This window comes from Protopterus annectens, chromosome 2.part2 (genome assembly GCF_019279795.1).
Source record: "Protopterus annectens isolate FY-2018-M chromosome 2.part2, PAN1.0, whole genome shotgun sequence".
Lineage (NCBI taxonomy): Eukaryota > Metazoa > Chordata > Ceratodontiformes > Protopteridae > Protopterus > Protopterus annectens.
Window position 1 is genome coordinate 743,103,686 of NC_056730.1, and position 26,474 is coordinate 743,130,159.

The 26,474-nt window shown below is 41.2% G+C and overlaps 1 protein-coding gene across 1 annotated transcript in view; it reads left to right on the forward strand.

Annotated features, from left to right (window-relative positions):
• Window positions 1–26,474, forward strand: part of KIAA0825 (KIAA0825 ortholog) — a 1,661,419-nt gene that overhangs the window by 574,769 nt on the left and 1,060,176 nt on the right. The window contains exon 7 of the mRNA XM_044064463.1: window positions 15,962–16,030. Within this exon, the coding sequence (XP_043920398.1) occupies window positions 15,962–16,030 (69 nt within the window). The remainder of the gene's footprint in view (window positions 1–15,961; window positions 16,031–26,474) is intronic.

Here is a 26,474-nt window from a genome sequence, read left to right on the forward strand (position 1 = left end):
GGCTCAGATGACAGTGTAGCCTGGTACGCAATCTCATCCTAAAGAAGTATTATGTTTAGCCTTTGGCAGGGATTCTAAGAACTGTATCAAGGTAATTTCAGGGGAAAATAATTTTTCAGGAATAGTGGAAGCAACAGTGTTGGGGGAGTACCATTAGCACTCAATTTCTCTACTAATATATTGGCTATAGCCTTAGGATTGGAATGTGTGAGAGTATTGTTATGGATGAGCTCATGGTGTTGTCATTTTCCCTTAATTTCCTGACAGAACTGAAGAAAGATTTGTAGTTTCATATGGTATCTTTAGAGACTTCAGGTTCTTACTCTGCTTTACATTTTTTAATATTGAGTTAATTTCCTTGCTAACATATATCAGCGTACCCTTGAAGCAGGGGGATGGAGATTTCTTACATTGTTTCGTTATTTTGCTTCTGTAGTTATAAAGTTGATTAATACCCAGTTTGATTCTCATCTGAGCTGCCTTCTGTGTGGAGTCTACATGTCCTCCCTGTGTTCACATTGGTTTCCTCACACATTCCAATGACCTGCAGTAAATAGACTGGACACTAAACTGGTTATAGGTGTGAGTGTGCATGCAAGCATGTAGTGTGAAAGAAGTACTGTGACAGGGCTAGCCACTAGATGGTGTAAACTGTGGCTGTAGATTGTTGTCAACCCCATGTGCAAAATAATGGGAAAAAGGGGTGATGGATGGATGGATCTACTAGAGAGGTTTATTCCTGAATTTATCATTTTATTTAGGGTGTAAGAGTATGAACTTTTCTATGTAGCTGTTTAGCTGTTAGTAAAAATAAAGGTAAATATGGCAGCTATCTCAGTTGAGACCATTTGTGGGGAATTGCTGAAAGTTTTGTGCAGGTCTTGTACAAGCTGAAGTAGGATTGCTCTGGAGAATCCTTAAAGGTGGTCTGATTTAGGGATGGGGTGATAATACTATGTTTGATAGAAAAGATGGTTGAGCTTTGGTCAGATTTAACTTGTCTTGCAATTAAAGCAGAAGACTTGAACTTGGAGCTGTTAGTAAGCTTATTCCTGTGCCAAAGGAGCAGGCATTTATTCCTTCCATCTTCATTTGCCTTCTGTGAGCAATCATTTGATTAGACAGTGCTACCAGGTCACCCCCTAAAAATGGACAGTTGTAATCAGTAGGCTTACCCTGACAAGAAAGAGGTAAAGAAAAAATAAAACAAGAATGAAGAGATATGGGGTGGGGTGTAGGTTCATAGGTTGATACTAGGCTATCAGCCCTAGGGCCTATACAAGCCTAGCCATAACAATTCCCTGGCTATTTCTTCCCACACTATTTACTTCCCTGGACCCCTGTCTAGCAGGGCGACTGACGTGATCCCTGGGGTGAATTTCCTTTCTCCCATCCAATCGTCAAGGTTCCTTTTGAAGAGGGCCAAAGAGGCACTCTGCTTGACATGTATGGGCAATCTTTTCCAGAGTCTGGGGAGTCTCCGGGTCAGGAACCTATCCCTCCAGCATGTTTTGTGTATTGTGATGACAAGGTTTAGATCCCTGGAGCATGTGGCTCTGAGCGATTGGGATTTCTTTAAGTGTAGCATGTCCAACAGCTCTGGGTTTGACATGGCCTTGTATGTTAAGCAGAGATCGCCTCTGAGTAGACGATATGCGACACAGTATAGCTGGAGTTTTTTAAGGCGGTCAGCGTAGGGCATCTGCTTTAGGCCTGTGATTCTTTTAATGAGGTATTTCTGCGCTCTTTCCAGTTGTTGCAGATGTCTTGAGAGGTACATACCAAATGGGGTGTTGTATTCTTTAATGGGTCTAATGAGGGATGAGTACAGTGGGACAATGGCTTCCTTTTTTCTGGACGAAAAGCCCTTAGTGATGAGGTGTGCCACATAGAAGGATTTCCTGACTGTTGTGGTGATGTGGTTATCGAAGGTGAGACCACTGTCCACCTGTGTCCCTAAGTCTCTTATCACACTTTCGGTGTTTAGTGTACTGCCACCTATATGGTAATTCACAGATGCATGTTTTTTCCCAAAGGGGATAACTATACATTTCTTGGCAGTGAGCTTGAGCCCATGGCTCTGGCACCAAGCATCTGTTTCTGTAAGGCCCTTTTGTAGAGTATCCACATCATTTGGGGATTCAATAATGGCTCCCAGTTTGCAGTCCTCTGCGAACTTTGTTAGCCAGAGTCCTTTAGTATTGGCCTGTACTTCAGAGAAGTAGATGCCAAACAAGAGCGGTCCCAGGACTGAACCCTGAGGTACTCCACTTGTCACTTGTCTGGAGCTGGATTTGGAGTCAGCTACTTTTACAGTGTGGGTTCTATCAGTAAGCCAGTTAGCAACCCATTGGGTGACGTAGGGATTAATGCCCAGCTTAGTAAGTTTATCTAAGATTCCAGAGTGGGGGGTGGTGTCAAAGGCCTTGGCAAGGTCTAGATAGGCTGTGTGGACCACCTTACCCTTGTCCGTGGCTCTGGAGACTGATTCGAAGAAGTCAGTCAGGTTCAGGAGACAAGATCGGCCCTTCACGAACCCAAACTGGGTGGGGTCCAGTGTTTGAAGGTTGCCAATGTCTTTGTTTATAAGTTCCATGATAATATGCTCCTTGGCCTTGCAGATAAGGCTTGTCAGACTGATGGGACGGTAGTTTCCGGGATCCAAGGTGGATCCCCCTTGTGGAGTGGGATAACTGTAGCTCTGCGCCACTCAGTGGGCACAAAACCTGAGGTGAGGCTATGATTAAACATGACACTTAGGTGAGGTGCCAGTACATATTGTAGTTCATGTAGTACACAGCCCGGGATGTCATCTGGTCCCATGGATGCTGTATTCTTAGGTTTGGAGAGTGCGTTTTTTACCTGTGTGGCCGTTATTACCAGAAGTTGGCAATCTTCCGGTATTGAGATGGGCCATTTAGGGGGTGAGAGGGGGGTGATGTTGGCACTGAATTGATCTGCCAGGATATTGGCAATATCCTTGGGATCAGTATAATTACTGCCATTCTGTTTTAGCTCAGAGCAGATCTGAGCATTGCCATTTAGATTCTTGACATAGTTATAGAATGCCGTGTGGTTGTCTTTGGAATCTTTGGCAATTTTATTTTCGTAACTAGCTTTGGAGGATTTTATGAGGGATCTCAGTTTCTTACTGAGGCTGGTAAGGGAGTTTTTTTGCATCCTGGGATTTTCCTCTTTTCTGCAACAGTTTCTTCCTTTTGTTGTAAAGTTTGTTTATGGCAGGGGACCACCAGATTGACTTCCTTTTTTTGGATGAGAGCATCTTGGTTCTATTTGGGATGGCACGGGTCTAAGCTGGTAAGGACAAAGTCAAGAGTATTAGAGCCTCTAGTGGATAGTTTTGCTTCAGTGCATACGTTTTAACAAAGTCTATGAAATAAGCATATCCAAGTTTTAGAGGTGTCAGAGCTTAGATAATTGAAATCCCCTGCAAATAACCAAAAAAGCTGGGAATTAAAACATTGACAAAGTCACTACAGGACACATCACAAGATGGGTCCAAAATACAAAAAGAATGCTTTTAATGAAAATGAAACAAAAGAACATGGTTGAGTGCTTTTGTCTGTAAAAAAACAAACCAGACTTCTTCAGAACCTTTAACACACAAAAAAGTGTCCATTTAAATTCAAGTTTTAATAGTGATTTGACCATTCAAAAAAGTCATGATAAAAACTCATGCATATTAAAAAGCATTATGTATATGGAGGGTCTATATTATGTGATCGAATGATTAGGTGATCGACCACCTAAACATCAACCATGTAATATCGAACTGCAAAATAGCAAATGCTGCCGGGAAATGTTACCGTCGGCCACAAAAAAAATTGGGGGCTTGGAGGAAAAGAGGGGGAAGGCATGTCTGAAGGAAGGTAAAGGCTAGGACTGTGATAGTGAGGGTCGGAACTTTGAATGTTGGCAGTATGACTGGTATAGGGAGAGAGCTAGCTGATATGATGGACCGAAAGAAGGTTGGTATATTGTGTGTGCAAGAGACCAGATGGAAGAGGAGCAAAGTTCGGTGTATCGGAGGCGGTTTCAAATTATTTTATCATGGTGTGGATGGGAGGAGAAATGGCGTAGGCATTATCCTGAAGGAACAGTATGCTAAGAGTGTTTTGGAGGTGAAAAAGAGTGTCGGATAGAGTGATGTTTATGAAGCTGGAAATTGATGGTGTAATGATGAATGTTTTTAGTGCATATGCTCCACAAGTTGGGTGTGCGATGGATGAGAAAGAAAAATTTTGGAGTGAGTTGGATGAAGTGGTGATGACTGTACTCAAGGGTGAGAGACTGGTAATTGGAGCAGATTTCAATGGGCATGTTGGTGAAGTGAACAGAGGGGATGAAGAAGTGATGGGTAGGTATGGTGTTAAGCAAAGGAATGCAGAAGGTCAGATGGTAGTGGATTTTTCAAAAAGGATGGACATGGCTGTGATGAATACGTATTTTAACAAGAGGGAGTAGCATAGGGTGACATACAAGAGTGGAGGATGCATACAGGTGGATTATATCTTATGTAGAAGGGCCAGTCTGAAGGAGATTGGAGACTGTAAAGTGGTGACAGGGGAAAGTGTAGTTATGCATCATAGGATGGTGATTTGTAGGATGACATTAGTGATCAAGAAGAGGAGGATGAGTGGGAGGCCAGCACCAAGGATCAAATGGTGGAAATTGAAAAAGGGTAATTGTGAGGTGATGCTCAGGGAAGAGTTAAGGCAGGCACTGGGTGGCAGTGAAGAGTTACCGAATAGCTAGGTAACTACAGCAGAGCTAGTAAGAGAGATGGCTAGAAAGGTGCTTGGTGTGACATCTGGAAAGAGTAAAGAGGACAAGGAGACCTAGTGGTGGAATGAAGAAGTACAGGAGAGTATACAGAGAAAGAGGTTGGCGAAGAAGAAGTGGGATTGTCAGAGAGATGAAGAAAGTAGACAAGAGTATAAGGAGATGAGGTGCATGGCAAAGAGAGAGGTGGCGAAGGCTAAGGATAAGGTGTATGAAGAGTTGTATAAAAGGATGGACACTAAGGAGGGAGAAAAGGACCTGTACCGATTGGCTAGACAGAGGGACCAAGCTAGTAAAGATGTGCAGCAGGTAAAGGTGATAAAGGATAATGAGGGAAACGTACTCACAAGTGAGGAGAGTGTGCTGAGCAGATGGAAAGAGTACTTTGGGGGGCTGATGAATGAAGAGAATGAGAGGGAGAGAAGGTTAGATGATGTGCGGATAGTGGATCATGAAGTGCAGTGGATTAGCAAGGAGGAAGTAAGGATAGCTATGAATAGGATGAAGAACGGAAAGGCTGTTGGTCCAGATGACATACCTGTTGAAGCATGGAGGTGTTTAGGTGAAATGGCAGTGGAGTTTTTAACTAGATTGTTTAATGAAATCTTGGAAAGTGACAGGATGCCTGAGGAATGGAGAAAAAATGTTTTGTTACAGATTTTTAAGAATAAGGGTAATGTGCAGAGCTGTGGTAACTACAGAGGGATTAAATTGATCAGTCACAGCATGAAGTTATGGGAAAGAGTAGTGGAAGCTAGGTTAAGAAGGGAGGTGATGATTAGTGGTCAGCAGTATGGTTTCCTGCCAGGAAAGAGCACTACAGATGCAATGTTTGCCCTGAGAATGTTGATGGAGAAGTACAGAGAAGGTCAGAAGGAGTTGCATTACGTCTTTGTGGATTTAGAGAAAGCATATGGCAGGGTGCCTAGAGAGGAGTTGTGGTATTGTATGAGGAAGTCGGGAGTATCAGAGAAGTATGTAAGAGTGGTACAGGATATGTACGAGGGTAGTGTGACAGCGGTGAGGTATGCGGTGGCAGTGACGGATGCGTTTAAGGTGGAGGTGGGATTACATCAAGGATCAGCTCTGAGCCCTTTCTTATTTGCAATGGTGATGGACAGGTTGACAGACAAGATCAGACAGGAGTCCCCTTGGACTATGATGTTTGCAGATGACATTGTGATCTGTAGTGAGAGTAGGGAACTGGTGGAGGAGACCCTGGAGAGGTGGTGATATGCTCTATAGAGAAGAGCAATGAAGGTCAGCAGGACTAAGACAGAATATATGTGTGAGAATGAGAGAGAGGATAGAGGAATGGTGTGGATGCAGGGAGTAGAGGTGGCGAAGGTGGATGAGTTTAAATACTTGGGATCAACAGTTCAGAGTAATGGTGAGTGTGGAAGAGAGGTGAAGAAGAGAGTACAGGCAGGATGGAGTGGGTGGAGAAGAGTGTCAGGAGTGATTTGTGACAGACGAGTACCAGTAAGAGTGAAAGGGAAGGTCTACAAGAGGGTAGTAAGACCAGCTATGTTATATGGGTTGGAGACAGTGGCAATGACAAAAAAGCAGGGAGTCAGAGCTTGACATGGCAAAGTTGAAAATGTTAAGATTTGCACTGGGTGTGATGAGGATGGACAGGATTAGGAATAAGTATATTAGAGGGTCATCCCAGGTTGGAAGGTTTGGAGACAAATCCAGAGAGGCAAGATTACATTGGTTTGGACATGTGCTGAGGAGGGATGCAGAGAATATTGGGAAAAAGATGCTAAGGATGAAGCTGCCAGGTAACAGGAAAAGAGGAAGACCTAAGATGAGGTTTATGGATGTGGTGAGAGAGGACATGCAGGTGGTTGGTGTGACAGAGCAAGATGCAGAGGACAGGAGGAAATGGAAACTGATGATCTGCTGTGGCGACCCCTAATGAGAGCAGCCGAAAGAAGAAGAAGATCCGCCCCACACCCACTGAAGTGGGGGGCTGTGCCCCCTACACCCCCCCTAACTAAATATACCAACTCTTGAGATCACTCCACAGTGGATAAAATGGCAAAATCCAGCAAACGGCTAAGGGAAATCTTTCCATGCGTTAAATTGGCCATTCGCTGTTTTTTTGCTTTCGATATTACGTGGCCTATGTTTAGGTGTTCGATCACCTAATATAGACCCGTACATGGATGTATAACTGTATAGACAGATAATCATCAATAAAAACATTCTGTTAGAATGTGAAACATTATTGAATAAGTAAAGAAATTAATTAATAAATTACAGTTTAGCTGTTGTAAGCTTTAAACGCTCTTCAAGGGAAACTGATTTGCATTAAGTAATGATTACCATTTCAATTATCCTATATTCCAAAGTATTTCCCACTTCCTATCTGTAATAGGTTTATTAACCTTGTCTAATAGAAAAAAAACTCTTAAAATTCTTATATTTTATTCAGTATTTAAATAGAGCATTGTTCTTATTTTAAATTTTGATATCATTTAAATGTTCATATGTCTTAGAACTGAGTATGTGGCTACATCTACTACCCCTGTAGATTTACAGTTGCAGTAATCCAGACATGGTATTTACTCTATTGTAACATGAGAACGTAACATAAGAACTGTCATTGATAAATCTACTGAATTTACAACTGCCACACTTAGCCATTCTTTTCCCATTTTGGCTGTTAAATAAAGTTGTTCCCTTGTTCCTTTCTAGTGTACCTTTCATGTTCATACTCTTATTATAGGAGAATTACCTTTTTTTTACATAATTTCTTAGTTGTTTCATTATATTTTAAGATGCTGTTCCAATGTTTTTGTATTATCTGATCTTTACTGATATATTTACTGTCCATTCTTGGTATAACCATAACCCAACACAAATCCTGCTGTTCAGACCTTTCTGACCTACTTTTATATAAAATACCTTTCAACAAAGGCTTAAAATCCGTCTTCCTCAGTATGATTATTTCATCAGCCAGACATTTTGATATGTCTCTAGATTAACCTCTTTCAAGGAACAGATTTTTCACAACTTCTAGTTCCTCTAAAAATATATGGTTATCACTGACCAGTCTGGACACTCAAACAAATTTTCCTTTAACAATATTAATCTTCTGCCAGCCAGTGTGATTGCAGGTTTAATGTATATAAGGAGTCGAAAAAGTTGATTTACTATATAATTTTGAAAACATAATACCTTCTTTGACATCCTTGTAAATTGTGATATCAAAAAAAATGTTCTCTTAGCTTGAAAAGGAGCAGCTAAACTTCAGAAATGAAGTAGTTATGTTTAAATAATCAAAGAACTCATTCAGTTTCCTTAACATCTCCTGTCCATGTAATGAGCAAATTGTCCAAGTATTTATAATATTTTGTAGTATAGTTCCTAAAAATAGATTTAAATACAAAATTAGTCTCCCAATAGGCAAAAACTAAATTAGCACAAGCAGATGCACAAATGACTTCCATAATGATGTTGTCTGGTGGTAATATTGACTTTCAGAATATAAACAGTTATTAAAACACAACACATAATTTAATCTATTGTCATTATTATTATGAATGATGAATGTAACACATTATCTGTGAATTACTCTGTACCTATTTTCATTGGTGTCACAGAAAAAAGGTTAAAATATCAGCTGTAACCAGCAACATCTGCCCTGTTCAATTGACATTTATTAAATCTGATAAAAATACCATCAGTCAGTAAGTAGTTGATGTAAAACATTTAAAATACATTTTAATTTTACTTCAATAAATTTGGCCAATGGTTCCATATTAGAACATACTGCTAAAACTATTGGCTTTGGTAGATGTCTGTCTCTGTGTATTTTGGGTATTCCAGCTATTGTTGTTATAATTGGTGACATTACCTTTAAAAATTGATATAATTTTATATCTTTCTATAGAAGTAGATCATCCAAATGAAGTCAATTTTACTACATGCTATATTAATCTTGTTCTTCAACATTCTGTTATATTGTGTGCAATCATCCAGCAGCTTGACCCCATGATACGTGTAATCCAAATGATACATAATGATCATACATGCTCCCTTGTCTGGTTTTATAAGCCACATGCCACATTGACTTATCATTTGGCTAGTTTATTTAAGCACCTCCTTTCTTCTTTGGTCATATTAAATTGCTGTAATGTCACATTTTTCATAAACATTTTCTAAATTAGGCTCACATGCACTTTTAAAAAAATAAAGTTGAACTCAAAGGCAAATTAATTGTAATTTTTCTTTGCAACAACCTGCTGCCATCATCCATGTTCATGGAACTTTTAATACAGATCAAGGTCAGGTTTAATTGGGGTACAAACAATTTAAATTCAACCATAATATTTTCCAAATTTATCCTAGGTGTAGTGATAAATGAAAAACCCTTTCAGAAAAAGCTGAAAATCTGTTAAATTGATTTTTTGACTAAAATAATAAATATGACATTTGTGTTTGTGTGTTATTGCCCTGCCTTGAACTGCTGCCCGTGCCTGCCCCCTTCAGTTATGTGTTCTTCCTTCCTTGTTATTTGTTCACAACTATCTCTCCCCAGTTTTCCTGGTCCTCTTCAAAGGCAGTTTGGATCAATGGATAGGGAATCGTAAATTCATACCTGGATACTTACGAACCTACAACAAGCATCAATATTGTGTGACACTGAATTGATAACAAAGCAATCAAACCTTTATGATAACTTATGTTGAGAGAGCATCTGTTGATAAACCATTGTGAAGGCCTTTGTAAGGCAAATCACGTTCTGACTCACTGAATATTCTGTAAGTGATTGCCACTTAATTTACTGATCATCTGAGTTGTCGGTACAACATGTATTAAAAGGCTGCAGAAGCTAGGCCTGAAGTGGGGACGTATGTATATAGATGGCCTGATGGCCTCTGCAGAATGGTTCTTGCAGGTATATGCTGTCATTTGCCTTTTTTCTTTTTTCACTTCTACTAGAAGGTCCCACATAGTGGTAAATTAGACAACTATTTATTTACAGTGTTCTGTGTTAATATTGTGAAGGTGCACCTTGTTGTTAGCTGAAGGCTGTACCCCATGTCAGTTAATTATTAATGGCTGTTAGCCAAAGAAAACAGTGGGAGAGAGTCATAGACATTCATTGCATTGTGCAGCACAGTTTAGAATTCCATCTCCATCCTTTTGGGATTTACATTAAATCTCCCAACCCAGTTTCACAATTGTATGGTCAGAAATAATTTGCTCCCCATAGTGTATGTTCCGTACTTCTCCCAAAGTTTCATTGCCAATAACCTATCAGTTCTACCCACTTCTTTTCAGTGCTTGTGAACATAAACCCCCTTTCTCTCAGTTTTAACTCCTGCCAAACATCCACTATTTCCAGTTTCTTAGAACCTTCCCCAGTACTGTTCTGTTCTTTCTATGGAATTCAGTCAATCCATAAAGTCTGTCTGCTTTCTTTCGAATCATCCAAATTTGATCCATAAACTGCAGTGTTACACAAGCTTCTCTCAACATCTCATTAACACCCATCTTCATTCCTCATCTCTTTCTATGGCTGTTAAATATCATTCGTCAGTAATTTTCCCCAAGGTACCTACTCCTGTTTTCTGCCCTCCTTCAGCATGACTATAACCCAACCATTTACAGCCTCCTCTTTCTAATGTTCTCCTTTCTCTATCATTTAGTTTAGTCACCTGCATGGATGCTATATCCAATTCCTTCTCTTAATCTCCCTCAAAAGTCACTATCTTTTAATTGGATTATTGTTTCCTCCATATTCCAAATTCTCCCCTTCCCCCATACCCCTTTGTTGCTCCATCAGAGCTAGGCATAACAGGCCCTTGGGCCAATAAGTGCTATCCCTCCCCCTAAGCAAGGCAAAATACTGCTTACTTATTTCTGGTCCCTGATTGACAGCTACTCTTCTATCACGTGCCTTCCAACCACCTCATGCTCTTCTCTGTTTATAAAAAAAACTTATCCCTCCATGTAACCTTCCCACTGGCTGCTATTACATGTAATTTTCTCTCTGAGAAATGTGCCCAATAGTCTTAATGCCATTTGCTTCCCATGAAACCATAACAACTAACCCATATGTTACTTAAAACAGTAGAACATACTGTTTTAATTTGTCTGCTCTTAATTTACCCCACTAATAATTTATTGGCAAACACCTATGATATGTTTATTAATATCTTTTTAAACAATATAACGAATATATTCAAAGAACCCATTGAACCTCATTAATCCTAGTGGAGTAATTCAAGACTTTAACCCCAAATATTCTCATTTAGAAATAAATAAAACATACAGATTCAATAAGAACACAATTCAAAATTACAGTATAAACAAGGAAAAAATGTACCTATAATTTCCATTCACAATGTCCATTATTCATCTGTGTCTCTGCTTCCTTCAGATTAAAAAGACAGAAGACTGTGGGTCCTCCCTTATGAACGATATTACAGTTACTATTGATTAACTTAGTCCCCTGGGTATCTTCTCCTGCAACAGTTATTCTAATTGGGCAGCTGTCTGCCAACAATATTCTCCAGTTACCAAGATTTTAACTTCATAATGTAAATAAGTCTATTCTGTTGGATACTACTGACTTCATGAATCCTTGCATGTACATTGAACATACTCCCCTCAAGCAGTGTCAGATCAAGACATAGGATACTCAATACAATGCAAGGAAACAGCATTGCAAAAAGAAGTGGCAAGAGAGAGAAAGAAATGTAAGTGTAGCATTTCTAGACATGGTTACCCACCTCTTACTTAACTTCAAAACAAATACCTTAACCACTCAGATATATTTCTCATGTGCTAGGTGTCCATGTCCAGGGTCACCTAACCCTCTTGCTCATAGGCCCTCTTTCTGACAGTTTTCTTCATTTGACAAGCAGGACTCTCAAATTAATCCTGTACTCAGAATGCCTTGGACTGGTCTTAATCAGTCAAATTCAAATCTCCCTCTTCTCCCCAGTCATTGTCTTCTTTCAATTCTATTTTTCAAGGGAGATCTTTCCCTGCCACCTCCTGTGCACTTACCCTTCACCAGTTCTGTTTGATGCCTGGTGTTAATTCTAACCCTTTCGTCCCCTTTTCCTTTAATGTGTATATGATTCTTTATGCCATTCCCTTCCCACTGCTCTTTCATTTACATTTATCTTGTCCTTCCATCCAGAACTGGTATCTCTGTACCTCCATCTGCAGTACTTCTCTATTTCTGACTGTCATTCTGTACTTCCATGGCACTTTCCGTAGTGCTAGCTACACCCCACTTGCTTTCACTGACATGTTATTTTTATCTTTCTACCATCGCCCCTTTTCATGCAACATATCCTTAAAGAGATGCAGTGCATCTTCCTCAGTTTCTACCCAGAAGAGGGCATAGTTGCAAGGTATTTGACAGTGTAGCTACCTCAAGCCTGTGAATATTCCATCTTCCAAGAATTAACTTCTGATTTGCACAGATCTGGGGTGCATAAGCATATACCAGCTTAATCTTGCATTCTTCCCTTATAGAATTGCTGATTTTACCAGCTGGCCTTTTAGTATACAACTGTGACATTTCACTACTAAATGTCTAGACATATCATCTGTTGAATGCCATACAAATAGGAGCTTTGAATCGGTCCATGCAGGACATGTTGTTTAGGCCTTGTATCCTTTTAGTAAGGTATCTCCGTGGGCACTCCAGCTGTTGCGTGTGTCTGGACAGATACATGCCAAAGGGGGCATTCTATTCAGTGACTGGCCTAATGAAAGTTTAGTGGAGGAGGACAATGACATCCCCAGATCTAGTTTTGTTAATAAGCTGTGCAATATAGAAGGGCTTTCTTACAACAAATAGACATATGTTTGTCAAAAGTTAGATCACTGTCTGCATAAGTTCCTAAATCCTTAAGAACTGGGTCAACTTTTAGGAGCATGTTGTCAGTGTGGTAGTTCTCTGGGGTAGATGACTTCCCAAAGGATACAGTAATCCAGTTTTTGGCATTTAGTTTCAGTCCATGATTTTGGTACCAATTATTTATTTTATTCTATCCTCGTAGCTGACCCTACCAGGCCAGCAGTCTGAGTGCATTCCTGAACTTGGGCCACTGGTGGCACAGGTGGACACCTTTTCTCTGGCCTGTGGGCCAACTTAAAAAAGATAAACTTAGAAGATATTTTTAAGTTGAAACTATGAACATTTGTGAAGTTTACATTTTTTAATGTAGGAAGAACAATTAGACCACGGTGGTTGTGCTGCGGTAATGTTGTCGCCTCACAGTAAGACGCTGTCCAGTTCGATTCTCAGCTAGAGCGTCTACTGCGCGGAGACATGCGTGAATGGTCGTACCTTTGTTGAAGGTTGTGCATCAGGCCTGGCAAGCTGGTACGTAAAAAATCAACTGCCAATCATTAGCGGACCGGAGTTCCGCTGTGGCGACCCCTAACCGGGAAAAAGCCGAAAGACACAATAATGTAGGAAGAACAATTACAGATTCAGCAGGAAATCAGTAGAATCAACCAGAAAGATGAAAGTGAAATGTTAAATAGAAATTCTTAAGGATGGCACACACAATATTTTAGTACAGAACAAAGATAATATACAAATATATACAGTGGATAAGAAGAAAGCAATAATATAAAGTAAAGAAACTGTACTGGTGATAGAAAGTTAGAAAATATTTCTGCAAATACTGTCTTATATCAGTTTGATGAATATGTGAGTGGTGGTTGTTTTTGTTTAGGTTCATAATTGTGTCTAGATTTCAACATTTTGTTACTGTAATAAACCCAAAAGAATGCCTGCAGAAAAATGCCAACATACTTGCAGGAGACCAAGTTTACAGAATCTAAAAAAATATTTGCAATAAGTACAGAAACATATACTAATGTGCTAGGAAATCTAAGAAAATATTTTGAACCCAAGAGAAATAGTTATTTTGAAATGTGTAATTTCAGAAAGGCAGAAGAGCAACAGTATGAGAATATTGATGTGTACTGCACAAGGTTAAAGAACCTTGCACAGTACTGTAAGTAGACTTTGGGGAAATTATGTAAAAAACATTGTCTGATCAGGGCATGACACTCTGTTGCCTAGACTGTGCTTGTTTCGTGACCTGTCAGCAATAGACTAGAAATACAGAAAGTGAAAAAAGTAAATGCATGAGTATTGATAATACAGATACTTTAACAGCAAAACAGAAAACCACATCAAAGGTGGTAAGTCTGTAAACTGGCTTAGTTGGAAACAATTGGGTATAACCTGGATGGGGAGGGGCATTACAGAACATAAATGGACAGTTATTATTTGCTTCCTTTGAAATTTCCATGTGTAAATTTAAATTATCTGTTATTGAGAGGTAGAGATACTTTGAGCTGTGTCATGCTTTCCGTTCCTGTAATTTTTCTCAGATACTTAGAATAAAAAAATCCAATAAATAATTTATCTTTAGTGAGAGAGCATAATGGACCCACTGAATTGGAGCATATTGAATCTGCTGCTGTGCAAAAGATTTTCTGAGACCCTTTAAAAACAGTGGAAAAGAAAGTCGCTGCAGCTGTAAGTTTTTTTTCTAGTGGAAATGTGACTTTTACCTACACTTTGCAGGTATAGGCAATGCACATTATTAAAAGATGACCTCAGTTGTTCAAGCATCAGTTGAATTTTATGTACAGTAAATACTGGGTACCATATGTAGAAGTACAGGCAGGTTTTAAACCATTCGTCATATGTTAAAGATGTAATTTTATTAATCCAGATAGTCATCGTAAATGTCGGGACTGTTAAGTATATGAGATCAGTGCTGGAAATGGCATCTCTTGTAGTCTGTAAGACTTTGAATATTCATTACTGCTCACAGTAGTTAATTTGCTACTTTTTTTTTTCATTCACTTTTAAATATTTAAATAATTATAACACATTGTGGGTTTTGCAATTGTTACTTGTCACTATGAAGTATATTGCTTCATCGTGGAAATCTATATCAGGGTGAAAATATTTTCCTCCACAGTACGCTAATCATTGTATAGATTTTTATAGTTATTTGTATAACCCTTCTTCATTGGTATATACCAAGTCATTTTCTATTTCTTCCTTTTCTTCTACCTCAAATTTGCTACAAAGAAACTGGCAAGCACTGTTACACATTTTATAGATCTGCTGTATGATCTGTCCAATGGACTAGGAATATTGTGATGTCTTTTTGTTCATATTGTTCATGTTTTAACTCATTTGTATGTTTTGTGGTGTTATAACTGTTTCTACTGTTATGCATATGCGTTATTATATTGGTTTGCTAAAAAAGGTACATAGCATTAAAATACAGGATGTGACAAAGAAAAAAGCTGAGGTATGAAATAAATAGTGTGTTGATACTGCTAAGATAGTTATCCACACAATTGTATACGTCCAGCAGGCTATAACATATGGAAGAATTTGAAACACTTTGCAAAGGTGTAGGCAAATAGAACCAACAAGATAATACATTGTTCACCTAATGGCATGTTTCTGGATATAAAAAAGCACATCATCTGGTGAAAACCACACAGACACAGAGAGGAGCATAGAAGGCACCCTAGTGAGGAACTAAAACCAGCAAACCAAAAGCTGTGAGCCACCAGCATTAACTACTGCACCACTAGCAATTCTGTAAATTGCCTGTAGTGTGTGTGCAATGTTTGAGTAAATGTATGCTTTCTGTGACAGAATGGCATCCCCTTCAGTAAAAGCTATCTTTCTTACATCATTAAGAAAGTGGGCTGACACAAAATAGAAACATTAAAGTTCAGTGAGGCAGGGTTAGAATTTTATGGTTTCATCTTTTCAGGGATGTATGTCTCCATTCCCAAGTAAGGTTAAGAGATCGTGCAACATAATGCTACCATTAAATCCAAAAGTGGTTAGAAATCTTCTTGGAGTGGTAAATTGTTGCACATGTTTTATGATATTTCAAAATAGTTACAGTATTGCTAAAAAAATTAATGAAACAAAGGCAATCTTTTTAGATGGACTGCCAAATTCCGCATAGCTTAAGGAAAAAAAAGAAGGTCATGAATCATACCTCTTAACTGTACCTAATTCCTCGGTATTTACCGGTTTTGAGGGCAAAATAATGGGTTGCCTCAAATTTCCGAGTGCCCCCTTCAATTTTCTATTATTTTTTTTTTTTTTTTTTTTTTTTAGTCTCAAGTCAGCAAGTGGTTTAATGGCAAGAATGTACGGCAACAGTTGTGACCCTGAATATCGGCGGCAGTAAGTAAAAGTTGTGTCAACAAGTCTTAGTAAATGCTTACCAGAGTAAGACATACGCATGCTTGGTTAAATGTCAGTGTCATCCAAAGTCTTAAGTCAGCATTTTCGGGCACAGCGGGCTAACTTTTCTGATGAATGAGCTGATACAAAAAAAAAAAAAAAAGTCTCAGATCCACCTCTTCTCCTGAACTCTGCCCTTCTTTTCCAATTGCTTTATGATACAACCGGCAGTAGCTCTTCAGCAATTTTCTTTCTTTTTTTTTCTTTCCATCAGCTGTTTAATGATAGGCATATATCCTGTAAAGGAGGACTTGGGTTTACCCTGTCTTGTTTTATTTACTAATATTAATGGCTATTCCATTTCACTCCACACTACTGACACAGTTCCACCTCCCTGTTTTAGTACCTCTCAAGATACTCCCCCTCCCTTCTACAAAAAAAACTAAACTTAGACATGATTTTCCATTGTATTGTAACAGTGACCTGATTACTTGTTATTGGATGCCACAAGGTCACAGAGCCCATATTTTGGAGGTTACGGATATAGCAATGTATTTCTCTAGAGGAGAGGATATATTTTTAGTACTATTAAATTTCCAGTTGGGTGTCTTCTTGTTCATTCTGTTTTGCTAAAATGGAGGCAACAACGTTGAGATGAGTAAAACATAATTTTATTGTGGAGCTAACCTGTTCCGTGTGCCTAGAGTTGTTTGCTTATTCTGTGATCCTGGAGTGTGGGCATAACTTTTGCAAATCTTGTATCATTATGGTGCTCAAACTGGAAAGTAATGCCTCCTGCCCTCAGTGTCAAACAAAACTGCTGACAACAAGATATGCAGTCAACAGACCATTATTCAATGTGATAAGAGTAGTAACTAACAAAAGTGTCAGTGTAGTTATCCATCTCACATATGAAGCAAGCAGCAGACAATATAAAAGGAGGCAACCGTCAGAAATATGCCAAAGCTTATTAGTGGAGAAAACAAGTCCTGAGGTAAGTTACAATGCTAGTCAACGTCAGGAGCACTCTTTCCAAGCCTTGAAGACACAGGTCTTTAAACAACAGGTTAGTATCATAGAGAGAGTGCAGTGAGCAGCACAAAGTAAGGAAAGCTTAAGATTTAGCTTGGATACCCTCCGGCACTGTCCAACTCCAACCTATCATCCCTGTTAGTTGCCCAGATTTTTGCCTCTTATTTTGTATCTGTCCAGTATGGTGCAGCCAGTCCTCCTACCCTTCTCATTCACCTGCTGCAGAGTTTACACAACAACCAGCAGGCAATCACTTAGCAGTAAATTTAAGTGAAAGCTTAAGATTTTCAATGGCACACAACTGGTGGTGGGTGACCTGTACAAGACACTTCCTACTAAAAATTACTGTTTAAAATGCACCATTATAGATTAACTGTTATGAAGTGGTTTACACACCCATTTACTGAAGGAAATGCTTTTCATGTTTTTTTTCCTTTTGTTCAACTGTAAATTAGTTGCAGCCTGGAGCCCTGAAAATGATATATATACATTAGTGTAGCAGGATTCCCAAAAATGATATATACACATCACTGTAGCAGGAGCACTGAAACTGATGCATACACATTAATGTAGTTCTTTTTCTATTTGTGGCAACAGATTTGGGCAGCTTAGCATAACCAGCTGATGTTCTTTGTTTCTCACTGCTGCAGTCTTCACCATTGGGTTATCCGTGCTGTGGTAGCCCTCAGTTGGTCCGAATACCAGAGTCAAGGTTTTGTGCATCAGCTGCTGTCCCTTGCTGGGTGATGTCAGGTCATCCAAGCTATAAAAGAGAGCAGGCAATGCCATTACCTCAGTCTTTCTTGCCGTGGAGCCCGTAGCAGAAGCAGTTCGTAACAGTGCTGGTCGGCTGTTTCCAGATTTCAAACTTCAGCTGAAAATGTCTAAAGCTAAGTACTCCGTTGGGGATCTTTCCTTTTTCTTGCACTAACCTATGTCTGAAAAAGTCAATAACTGCCTCGCCTGTGGAAGCAAATACCACACCGAGACTTCCATTCTTACTGCGTCACTTGCTAAGGCCCAGATCACGATGTGCCCTCTTTAACGCTAGAACTATTCATTGTAGAGATCTGTTTGTAGCCAGTTATTTTCATCTTCCATCTCAGATTACCAATATGGCATGCGTCAGTCAGCAAACTGCAGATCTTCCAACAAAATGTAAAGATAAGGATAGAGATAGACCACATAAGGCCAAGCCTTCCGATGACACCACCGCTAAACTGGTCGTCAGTTCTTCGGAATTCAGTGAGGTGCTTTAGCAGCCCCTGATGCCCAACTGGATTACTTCGCAGGCCATTACTGAGACTCTTTTGGAGTCCTGTATGCCGCAGATGTCTGCATTGTCTAACGAGCCTTCGGCTGTCTCACCCTTGGTTGGGTCCGTAGCCGCTAAGCAGGCATCAGCTTCCGAGGATACTGCTCGCACTTCGGATTTCACTTCAAGGTATTTGCCCTCTCTTTTAACACACCAACAGCAAATAGGCATACCCTTCAGGCCAGACTTAGACCCACTCCAAAGAAAACAGCAAAAAGTCTTCATTCCACTACTCCTACCCCTCCTCAAACTACATTGCTAAAAATGGCAGAGGATCTCATCACTTTCATCTGGGGTAATCAGGCCACTCCATCCAAAAGGAGAAGGGAACCATCTCCATACATCCAATCGGATTTAGGCTCAGAGGGATCTGACTCTTCTGTTTTTGAAGAGGAAATTCCTCTCACTGCCTATGAAGACTCAGATGCAGAAGAATCTATTCCTTCTGCATCACCTCCAGAGGACTTTTCCTTTGGGGAAACCCTCCACACCCTCAGGGAACACTTCCAATGGGAATCAATGTATTTCCCTCAATCCAAGAAAAGACTGAGAGAGTTTCTGGACCTTTCCCAGCATAGGCCTCTGACCATCCCACCCATCTTGGAGGTGGTAGATGATGTTTACCAAGAATCCAGCCTTACCCCTGACACCCTTCCACCTGCCCCCAGAAAATCTGGCAGGTACTACAGGTACCAGACTCACATAAATTCCTCTACAGAAATTCTATAGCAGATCCGAAGGTGATTACTCCGGGACCTAGGGGAGTTAAGGCTACCTCTGCAAAGAATCCTACTCCCTCAGACAAAGAATCCAGGGCCCTAGACAGTTGGGGTAAAAAAGTATATACCTCTGCAACTTTAACTGTAAGGGCTCTCAACTGTCAGTTCTCTATATTAAAATATCAATAGTACACTTTGGAACTTTTGAAACAGAAATTTTCTGCTTTACCAGATTTTGCCAATAATAAAGAGATAGCAGAATTACTGCACTCTTCATCTCAGGTGGCAAAACACTCCTTGCACTGTGGATTTGACGCCCTAGAAGCTTCTAGCAGGGCAGCAGTGACAGGATCTGTTATCAGAAGACATGCATGGTTGAAGGAACAACCTCTCCCTGATCATGTCAAAGCTAAAATCATGGATTTACCTCTTGACAAAGACAGCTTCTTCGGACAGAAAAGACAACGCAAAATTGATGCAGACTGTTAAAGATTTCCTTCAAGTACAAACTCCTAGGTTCAGCAGAAATTTTCCTTCTAAACACTGGACCTTTCCTGCACCAAGCAGGCAGGCACAAGACAAAACCCGTAAGGACAGACCCACCACGGCTCAATCTCAGGGCCAGCAAAGAACTAAACAGTGCCCCCCCCCAACACTAGAGCATGGAGTTCAAAAACAGCCCTGTATGCTAAAAACTCTCAATGACTACTTGCCTGCCTCCACCACACCAAAAGCTAGGAGGAAGGCTATCCCTTTGGAGAGAAAATTGGAACTTTATAACAAAAGATCAATGGGTCTTAAAAATCATTGCTCAGGGGTACAAATTCAATTTCTGAGAGCTACCACCTCCAAGAGGGTACCCAGACCTACCTCCAAACCAGTGGGCAGAAGCACTAAAACAAGTGCAGAACCATATAGCCCTAGGGGCAGTAGAACCTGTGCCTCCAGAACAAGTTGCAAAAGGATTCTATTCCAGACTATTCCTTGTTCCCAGAAAAGAGAGAACTTGGTGTCCAATCCTAGACCTATCCTTTCTCAATACTTTCCTGATAATCCTAAAATTCAAAATGCTTACCTTACAACAGCTTCTACCAATGCTGCCAAACAAAGCTTGTATGGTCACCTTAGACCTAAAGGATGCTTTCCTGCACATCCCACTAAGGGAATCATGCAGAAAATTTCTGCACTTCAGAGCAGGATCATTACACTTTCAATTCTCTGCTTTGTCATGTGGCTTATCTACTGCTCCCAGGGTATTCACCAAATGTCTAGCTCTTGTCATTGCATTTTGCAGTTAAAACAATGTACAGATTTACCCTTAGCTGGACGACTGTCTCATCCAGGCAGACTGCAAGGAACTGCTCCTGCAGCACCTCTCATTTGTAAAAACCCTACTCACCTCTCTGGGGTTCACTATCAATGTAAGGAAATCAAAACAGACACCTACCAGGAAAATCATATTTCTGGGAGCCTTACTGGACACAGAACAGCAAATGGCCTTTCTGTCCCCAGAAAAAACAGTTTCCTACCAAAATATTTCACTACTCTGGCCTCCCAAACCCAGTTTTCTTCCAGGAAATTCCTGCAAGCTGTAGGGTACATTGCCTCATGCATCCTCTTGGTACCTTTGGCCAGACTGCACATGAGGAAAATTCAGTGGTACCTAAAGAACCGGTGGTGTCAACAGTCACATCCTCCGGACACCTCCCTGCCTGTGATCCCTGGCATAAGATCAGAGTTCCTTTGGTGGGCCCAGGCCTGTGCTCTGAATAAGGGATTTCAATTCACCCGCCATCCATTAGACCAGACCATAACTACAGATGCTTCGGACATAGCTTGGGGAGCCCACCTAGAAGGCAGATGCATCCAAGGTTTCTGGGACGCTCAAATGCTACCCTTGCACATCAACCATAAGGAAATGATATCAGTGCAAAACTCTCTGGCATCCTTCAAACCCAACCTCAAACCAGGGGTTCTTCTCATAAAAGCAGACAACACCACAGTCGTGGTACATCAACAAATAGGGAGGGACTCAATCTTACCCCCTGTGCAGACTAGCCATGAACCTGTGGCTAGCAGCCTCATCCATGGGACTATATCTTATAGCCCAATACCTACCATGCATCAACAACACCCTAGCAGACCACTTAAGCAGAAACCTGCTGGACCCACATGAATGGCAAATCCAGAGTCATTTTTCTGCAAATTACCCACACATGGGGGACCCCCCTCCAGGTGGACCTGTTTGCCTCTCATTTAAATCATCAAGTACAGAAATTCTGCACCAGGGAGTACCATCACCTGGCCTGGAAGGTGGATGCCCTGACGGCCTGGAAGGTGGATGCCCTGACCTGGAATACCCTCTTTGTGTATGCATTCCCACCTCTTCCTCTCATTCCAAAAGTATTGATCAAGATAAGGGAGGAAAAACCAAAAGCAATACTCATTGCCCCAGATTGGCCCAGACAGCATTGGTACCCACTGCTACGCAGCCTATCTCTCCAGCCCCCCTGGCAGCTACCTCTGATACCTCACCTGCTATCCCGGGGGGGGGGGATGCTACACCCAGACCTTCAGACCCTGAAGCTCTCACCATGGCTTATTCTACCATAACCAACAAGGAAGCTATGCTAAGCATGTAAGTCCTTGACATCATCACAGAAGCCAGAAGGCCCAGCACCAGAAAATCTTTACGCTGGAAAATGGAAAAGATTCTAATCCTGGAGCCATTCCAAGGGTGTAGACATTCATCTGCCCTCCATTCCTCTTATTCTAGATTATCTGGCTGAGCTTCTTAATAAGGGTCTCTCCTCCTCCGTAAAGATCCATGCTTCTGCAATCTCGGTACACTTTGATACAGAACAGCTATTGTACTCCCACCCTCTTATCAAAGAATTCCTTAGAGGAGCCTCTAATATCAGGCCTCCCAGAAGACAGCCCACCCCAGCCTGGGATCTTAACTATGTTTTAGAAAAGCTTACTCTGCCCCCCTTTGAGCCTGCAGCATCCTCAGTAATAAAATACCTATGTTGGAAGACTGACTTTTTCCTGGCTATCACTTCAGCCAGGAGAGTGTCAGAGCTTAAAGCTTTAATGGCCATTAAGTCATTTATCAAATTCCATGCAGACAGGGTCTCCCTGAGAACCAACCCCTCTTTCATGTCAAAGGTGGTTACAGATGTTGCCCTCAACCAGGCCATCAACCTGCCCACCTTCTTCCCTAACCCTCAGAACAAGGGGAAAAGGATACTGCATTCTTTGGATGTGCACAGGCAACTCAGATTTTATCTGGATCATACAAAGACATTCAGGAAAACTGACCAGCTCTTGGTCAGCTTTAAATCAGGGGCACGGGGGAACCAATATCCAAACAGACCATTTCCAAATGGATAGCACTCTGCATCCAATTTCGCTGCTCCTTGCTTGGAAAACCACCCTCTAGGACCATCAGAACCCATTCCACTAGGACAACCTCTACTTCTACAGCAAGCCCCCCACTTAGTTTGAGTACATATTGTCTTCTGGAGAGAGTTAGTCATTGGTGTTGCAACTCTGCATGTCTATTGTTTAAAATGTATTGTTTTGAAGTTTTTGGTAAAATACAATATAAAACAAACAAGGTGGGGGTCTACACCCCCCACCCCACCCCCTAACTATATATACTAACTCCAGGATTGCACTACAGTGGGGAAAACGGCATATACCTTTTACTTGCCTTACAGTACTGTACACAGTGCCATATATACTAAGTTCAGTTCAGTGAAATGAGTTTTCAGTAATTTGTGTTTTCAGCGATGTGGTCGGGGTGAAATGAAATTCAGTGAAATGAGATTCAACGAAACAAAGTAGACCCATAAATATATATGTGTGTGTGTGTGTATATATATATATATATATATATATATATATATATATATATATATATATATACATTTATGTACACACACACACACACACTCACTCACACATATCAATTATATGCTCTGCTAGTTTTTCACAAAGATAGGCTAGCTCTTAGAACTAATCCTTCACTCATGCCTGTGGTTATTTCTGAGTTTACTTTGAATCAGTTTGTTAATCTCTCTGTATTCTTCCCTGAACCTAAGAGCAGAGGGGAGAGGGGTCTGTATTTAATGGAGACCCAGACTCAGATGCTGTCTGGTAGGAATAAAGATTTAAGATTGTCAGCTCAACTCATTATTTCTTCTTATGGTGAAAAAAAGAGCAACCATTTTCCAAGCAAACCAGACCTTTAACTTTTGAGGTATTTTTTTTTTCAAAATGCACTCACCTTCTTTCATTGCTTAGGACTTGTTCTTCACATGATATGCTGACTGAGACCACACCACTAACCAATGAAGACAAGATAGCTACACAACAATGTGCTATAATATTTATTTTGTAATGAATCAGATGTCCTTCCATATCACTGTAGCAGTATTCTTCACCTCTGGGATCTTCTGCCAAGGATAACCCTATCTCTGGCCAGTATACCAAAGCCTTTAGTTCATATAGGCGCTGGGTGTCACATGTATGGTCCCCGGGTCTACTACTAATGCCCGACACGACGATTCCCCGACAGAAAACTCACCGACGCCAGATGACCGACAACACACAAACCCGACACAAACCCGACAACGCAAAACACCGAACATCATTACACCGACACACGGAACGTAAACAACACATGACACTACATAGCATACACACTAGCCCTGACCCAAACCCTAACCCTAAGGTCCGACACTATCGCACACTTCACCTACCTGCACCCTAACCCTAACTCACTTAACCCACCCCTAGCCCAAGCTCCGACACTAACGCACACATCACCTACCTGCACCCTAACCCTAACTCACTTAACCCACCCCTAGCCCAAGCTCCGACACTAACGCACACATCACCTACCTGCACCCTAACCCTAACTCACTTAACCCACCCCTAGCCCAAGCTCCGACACTAACGCACACATCACCTACCTGCACCCTAACCCTAACTCACTTAACCCGTCCCTAAACTACAGTCCCTCACTAGCACACACTTACCTTACCCGAACCATACCTCCGACACGAACACACACTCACCTTTCCCACAACCTAACCCGACATCCCACCATCTCGAGCACTTACCTGACCGCTCCTAACTCCGTCACCATCGCACACTTACCGCGTCGCGATCGCACATTCCCTTGTCGGTCTTTCCGCTGTCGGCAAATCACCCTGTCGGTACACTTACCTGTCGGTCATCTGGCGTCGGTGAGTTTTCTGTTGGGGAATCGTCGTTTCGGTCAATAGTAGTAGACCCATGGTCCCCATACAAGGTGTAAGGCATAAAGGTGACATATGGGCACACACACTCAGAACTTCTTTGCCACCAGTCCAAACACTGTTACTGTATGTCGGTCTAAATGCCCTTCCGTTGTGCTGGTTACCAAGCTGCTTTTCAAATAAGTGCCAAACTGGGGTTTCTTTTCATCTTTTATTTATTATTGTTTTGTATTGTGTTCATGTCATCCAGAAAAAGAAAATGCCAATGTGGAAGGCGGACTCCCCATAAAGGCCATCACAACCAGTGTGTTATTTGCTTGGGTGCTTACCACGATCATACATAGTGCTCTACCAGCCAGGCATTTGTGCCTAAGAACACTATGTAGTTGCCTCTCTTCCTTCATATGTCTAAAGAACCAGTGACTTAAGCTGTTGGCTCAGGGTGCTGTGGAGAAATCTTCCCACCTGAAGGGTCAGCTGGCTGCCTAGAAGAAGGCCAAAAAAGTCAGGCCTGATACAGCTGCTGTCCAGCCTCCACTGGATGCCTCTCTAGAGGCTAGTGAAAGCCATGAAGAATGTCCAGTGCTTGGTTCGGATTCCACTGCTCTGATCCTATCAGAGGCCAGCATGGATCTGAATTTTTGCACATCTATGTGGCCTTTTACAATGTCTGTTGAGGGGGATCCTTGACTGATAATATCCAAGTAATCAAGGTGGATTCCTTACATTTTAGTGAGAAGGGAAATTCCTACCACCATTATTGAGTCACATCAAGGATCTGACCCTCCGAGGGATTTTTTTGGGGGGATGTCCAGCAGAAAAAGAAACAGAAGGCAAAGTCCATTTCCACTGTTGTAAAGGATTCCCTAGTGTAAATAGCAGGATTTCACTCAGGGTTTGTTTAATGCTTTGATGGCCATGAAGCTTCCTCAAGGGGTCTCTGTTCCTGCTTCTCCCAGTCATCCACTACTATTAAGAGGCCTAAAATTTGGATTCTCAGGAGGAATCCCAGGCCTGTTCTTCCTCAATTCCCCCCCAACTACAGTTTGGAGGAAGAGGACTCTTTAGTCCAGACTCCCCTTTAAAAAAGTAGTCCTTTCGAGATACTTTTGCTCACATGATGGACTATTTTAAGTGGGACTGTTCCCAGGTTTCTCATATTCAAAAGAGGTACTATGAGCTCCTACAGATGAAGTCTCCCAAACTATTAGCTGTCTCTCCTGTTCTGGCTGCCCTTTTGGATGCTTTTTCTGCAGCTTCTGTAGCTCCTGGCTCTCAGCTTCATGCACAAAAGAAGTCTGATAGGTTGTGCAAGGTACCTGAGGACTGCAAATTTCTTTATAAGTGCCCTTCAGTGGTATCAGTTTATTCTTACAAACTCTCTACGTTGTTGCCATCTACTAAGCTACTATCTTCTAATAAGGATAGTAGGGCTATGGAAAGGTTGGGCAAGAAGGTTTACACCTCTGCCACCTTGTCCTTTAGGGCTATCAACTACCAGACCTATATTATTAGGTATGTTTTGGCCTCTTTTCTCAGATTTCTAAGGTGGTTTGTGACTTTCTTTATTCTGAGAGGAAGGCTTCTGCCCTTTCCCTATTAGGCTACACTTCTCAGGTTGCCCATCACGCAGTCAAATGTAGCTATGATGCAGATGATGCCTTTTCAAGGGCTGCTGCCTTTGGTTCGGTGATGAGGTCTCCTGGCTATGTCTTCAGGCTTTGCCTGATGACATAAAGTCCAAACGTTTGAATGTACCTCTGGATAACAAAAGTCTTTTTGGGAGTGCTGCTTCTAACTTATTCAAGGCCCTTCAGGATAAGAGTAAGGCCTTGCATGAACTGAAGCATATTTTTTCCCCTCTTCCCAAGTTTCACAGGAAATAGGTTCATAGGTAGGTACTAGGCTATCTGCCCAAAGGCATTTATAAGCCTAGCCAGAATGTGTTTGCTTTCACTGCCCCCTTAGATTAGTTCCTTGTGCCTCTGTCCAGCAGAGCCACTGAAGTGATCCCTGGGGTAAACTTTCTGCTTCCCATCCACTCGTCAAGGTTTCTCTTGAAGAGTGTTAGCGAGGAGCTCTGCCTAATGTAGATTGGAATCTTGTTCCAA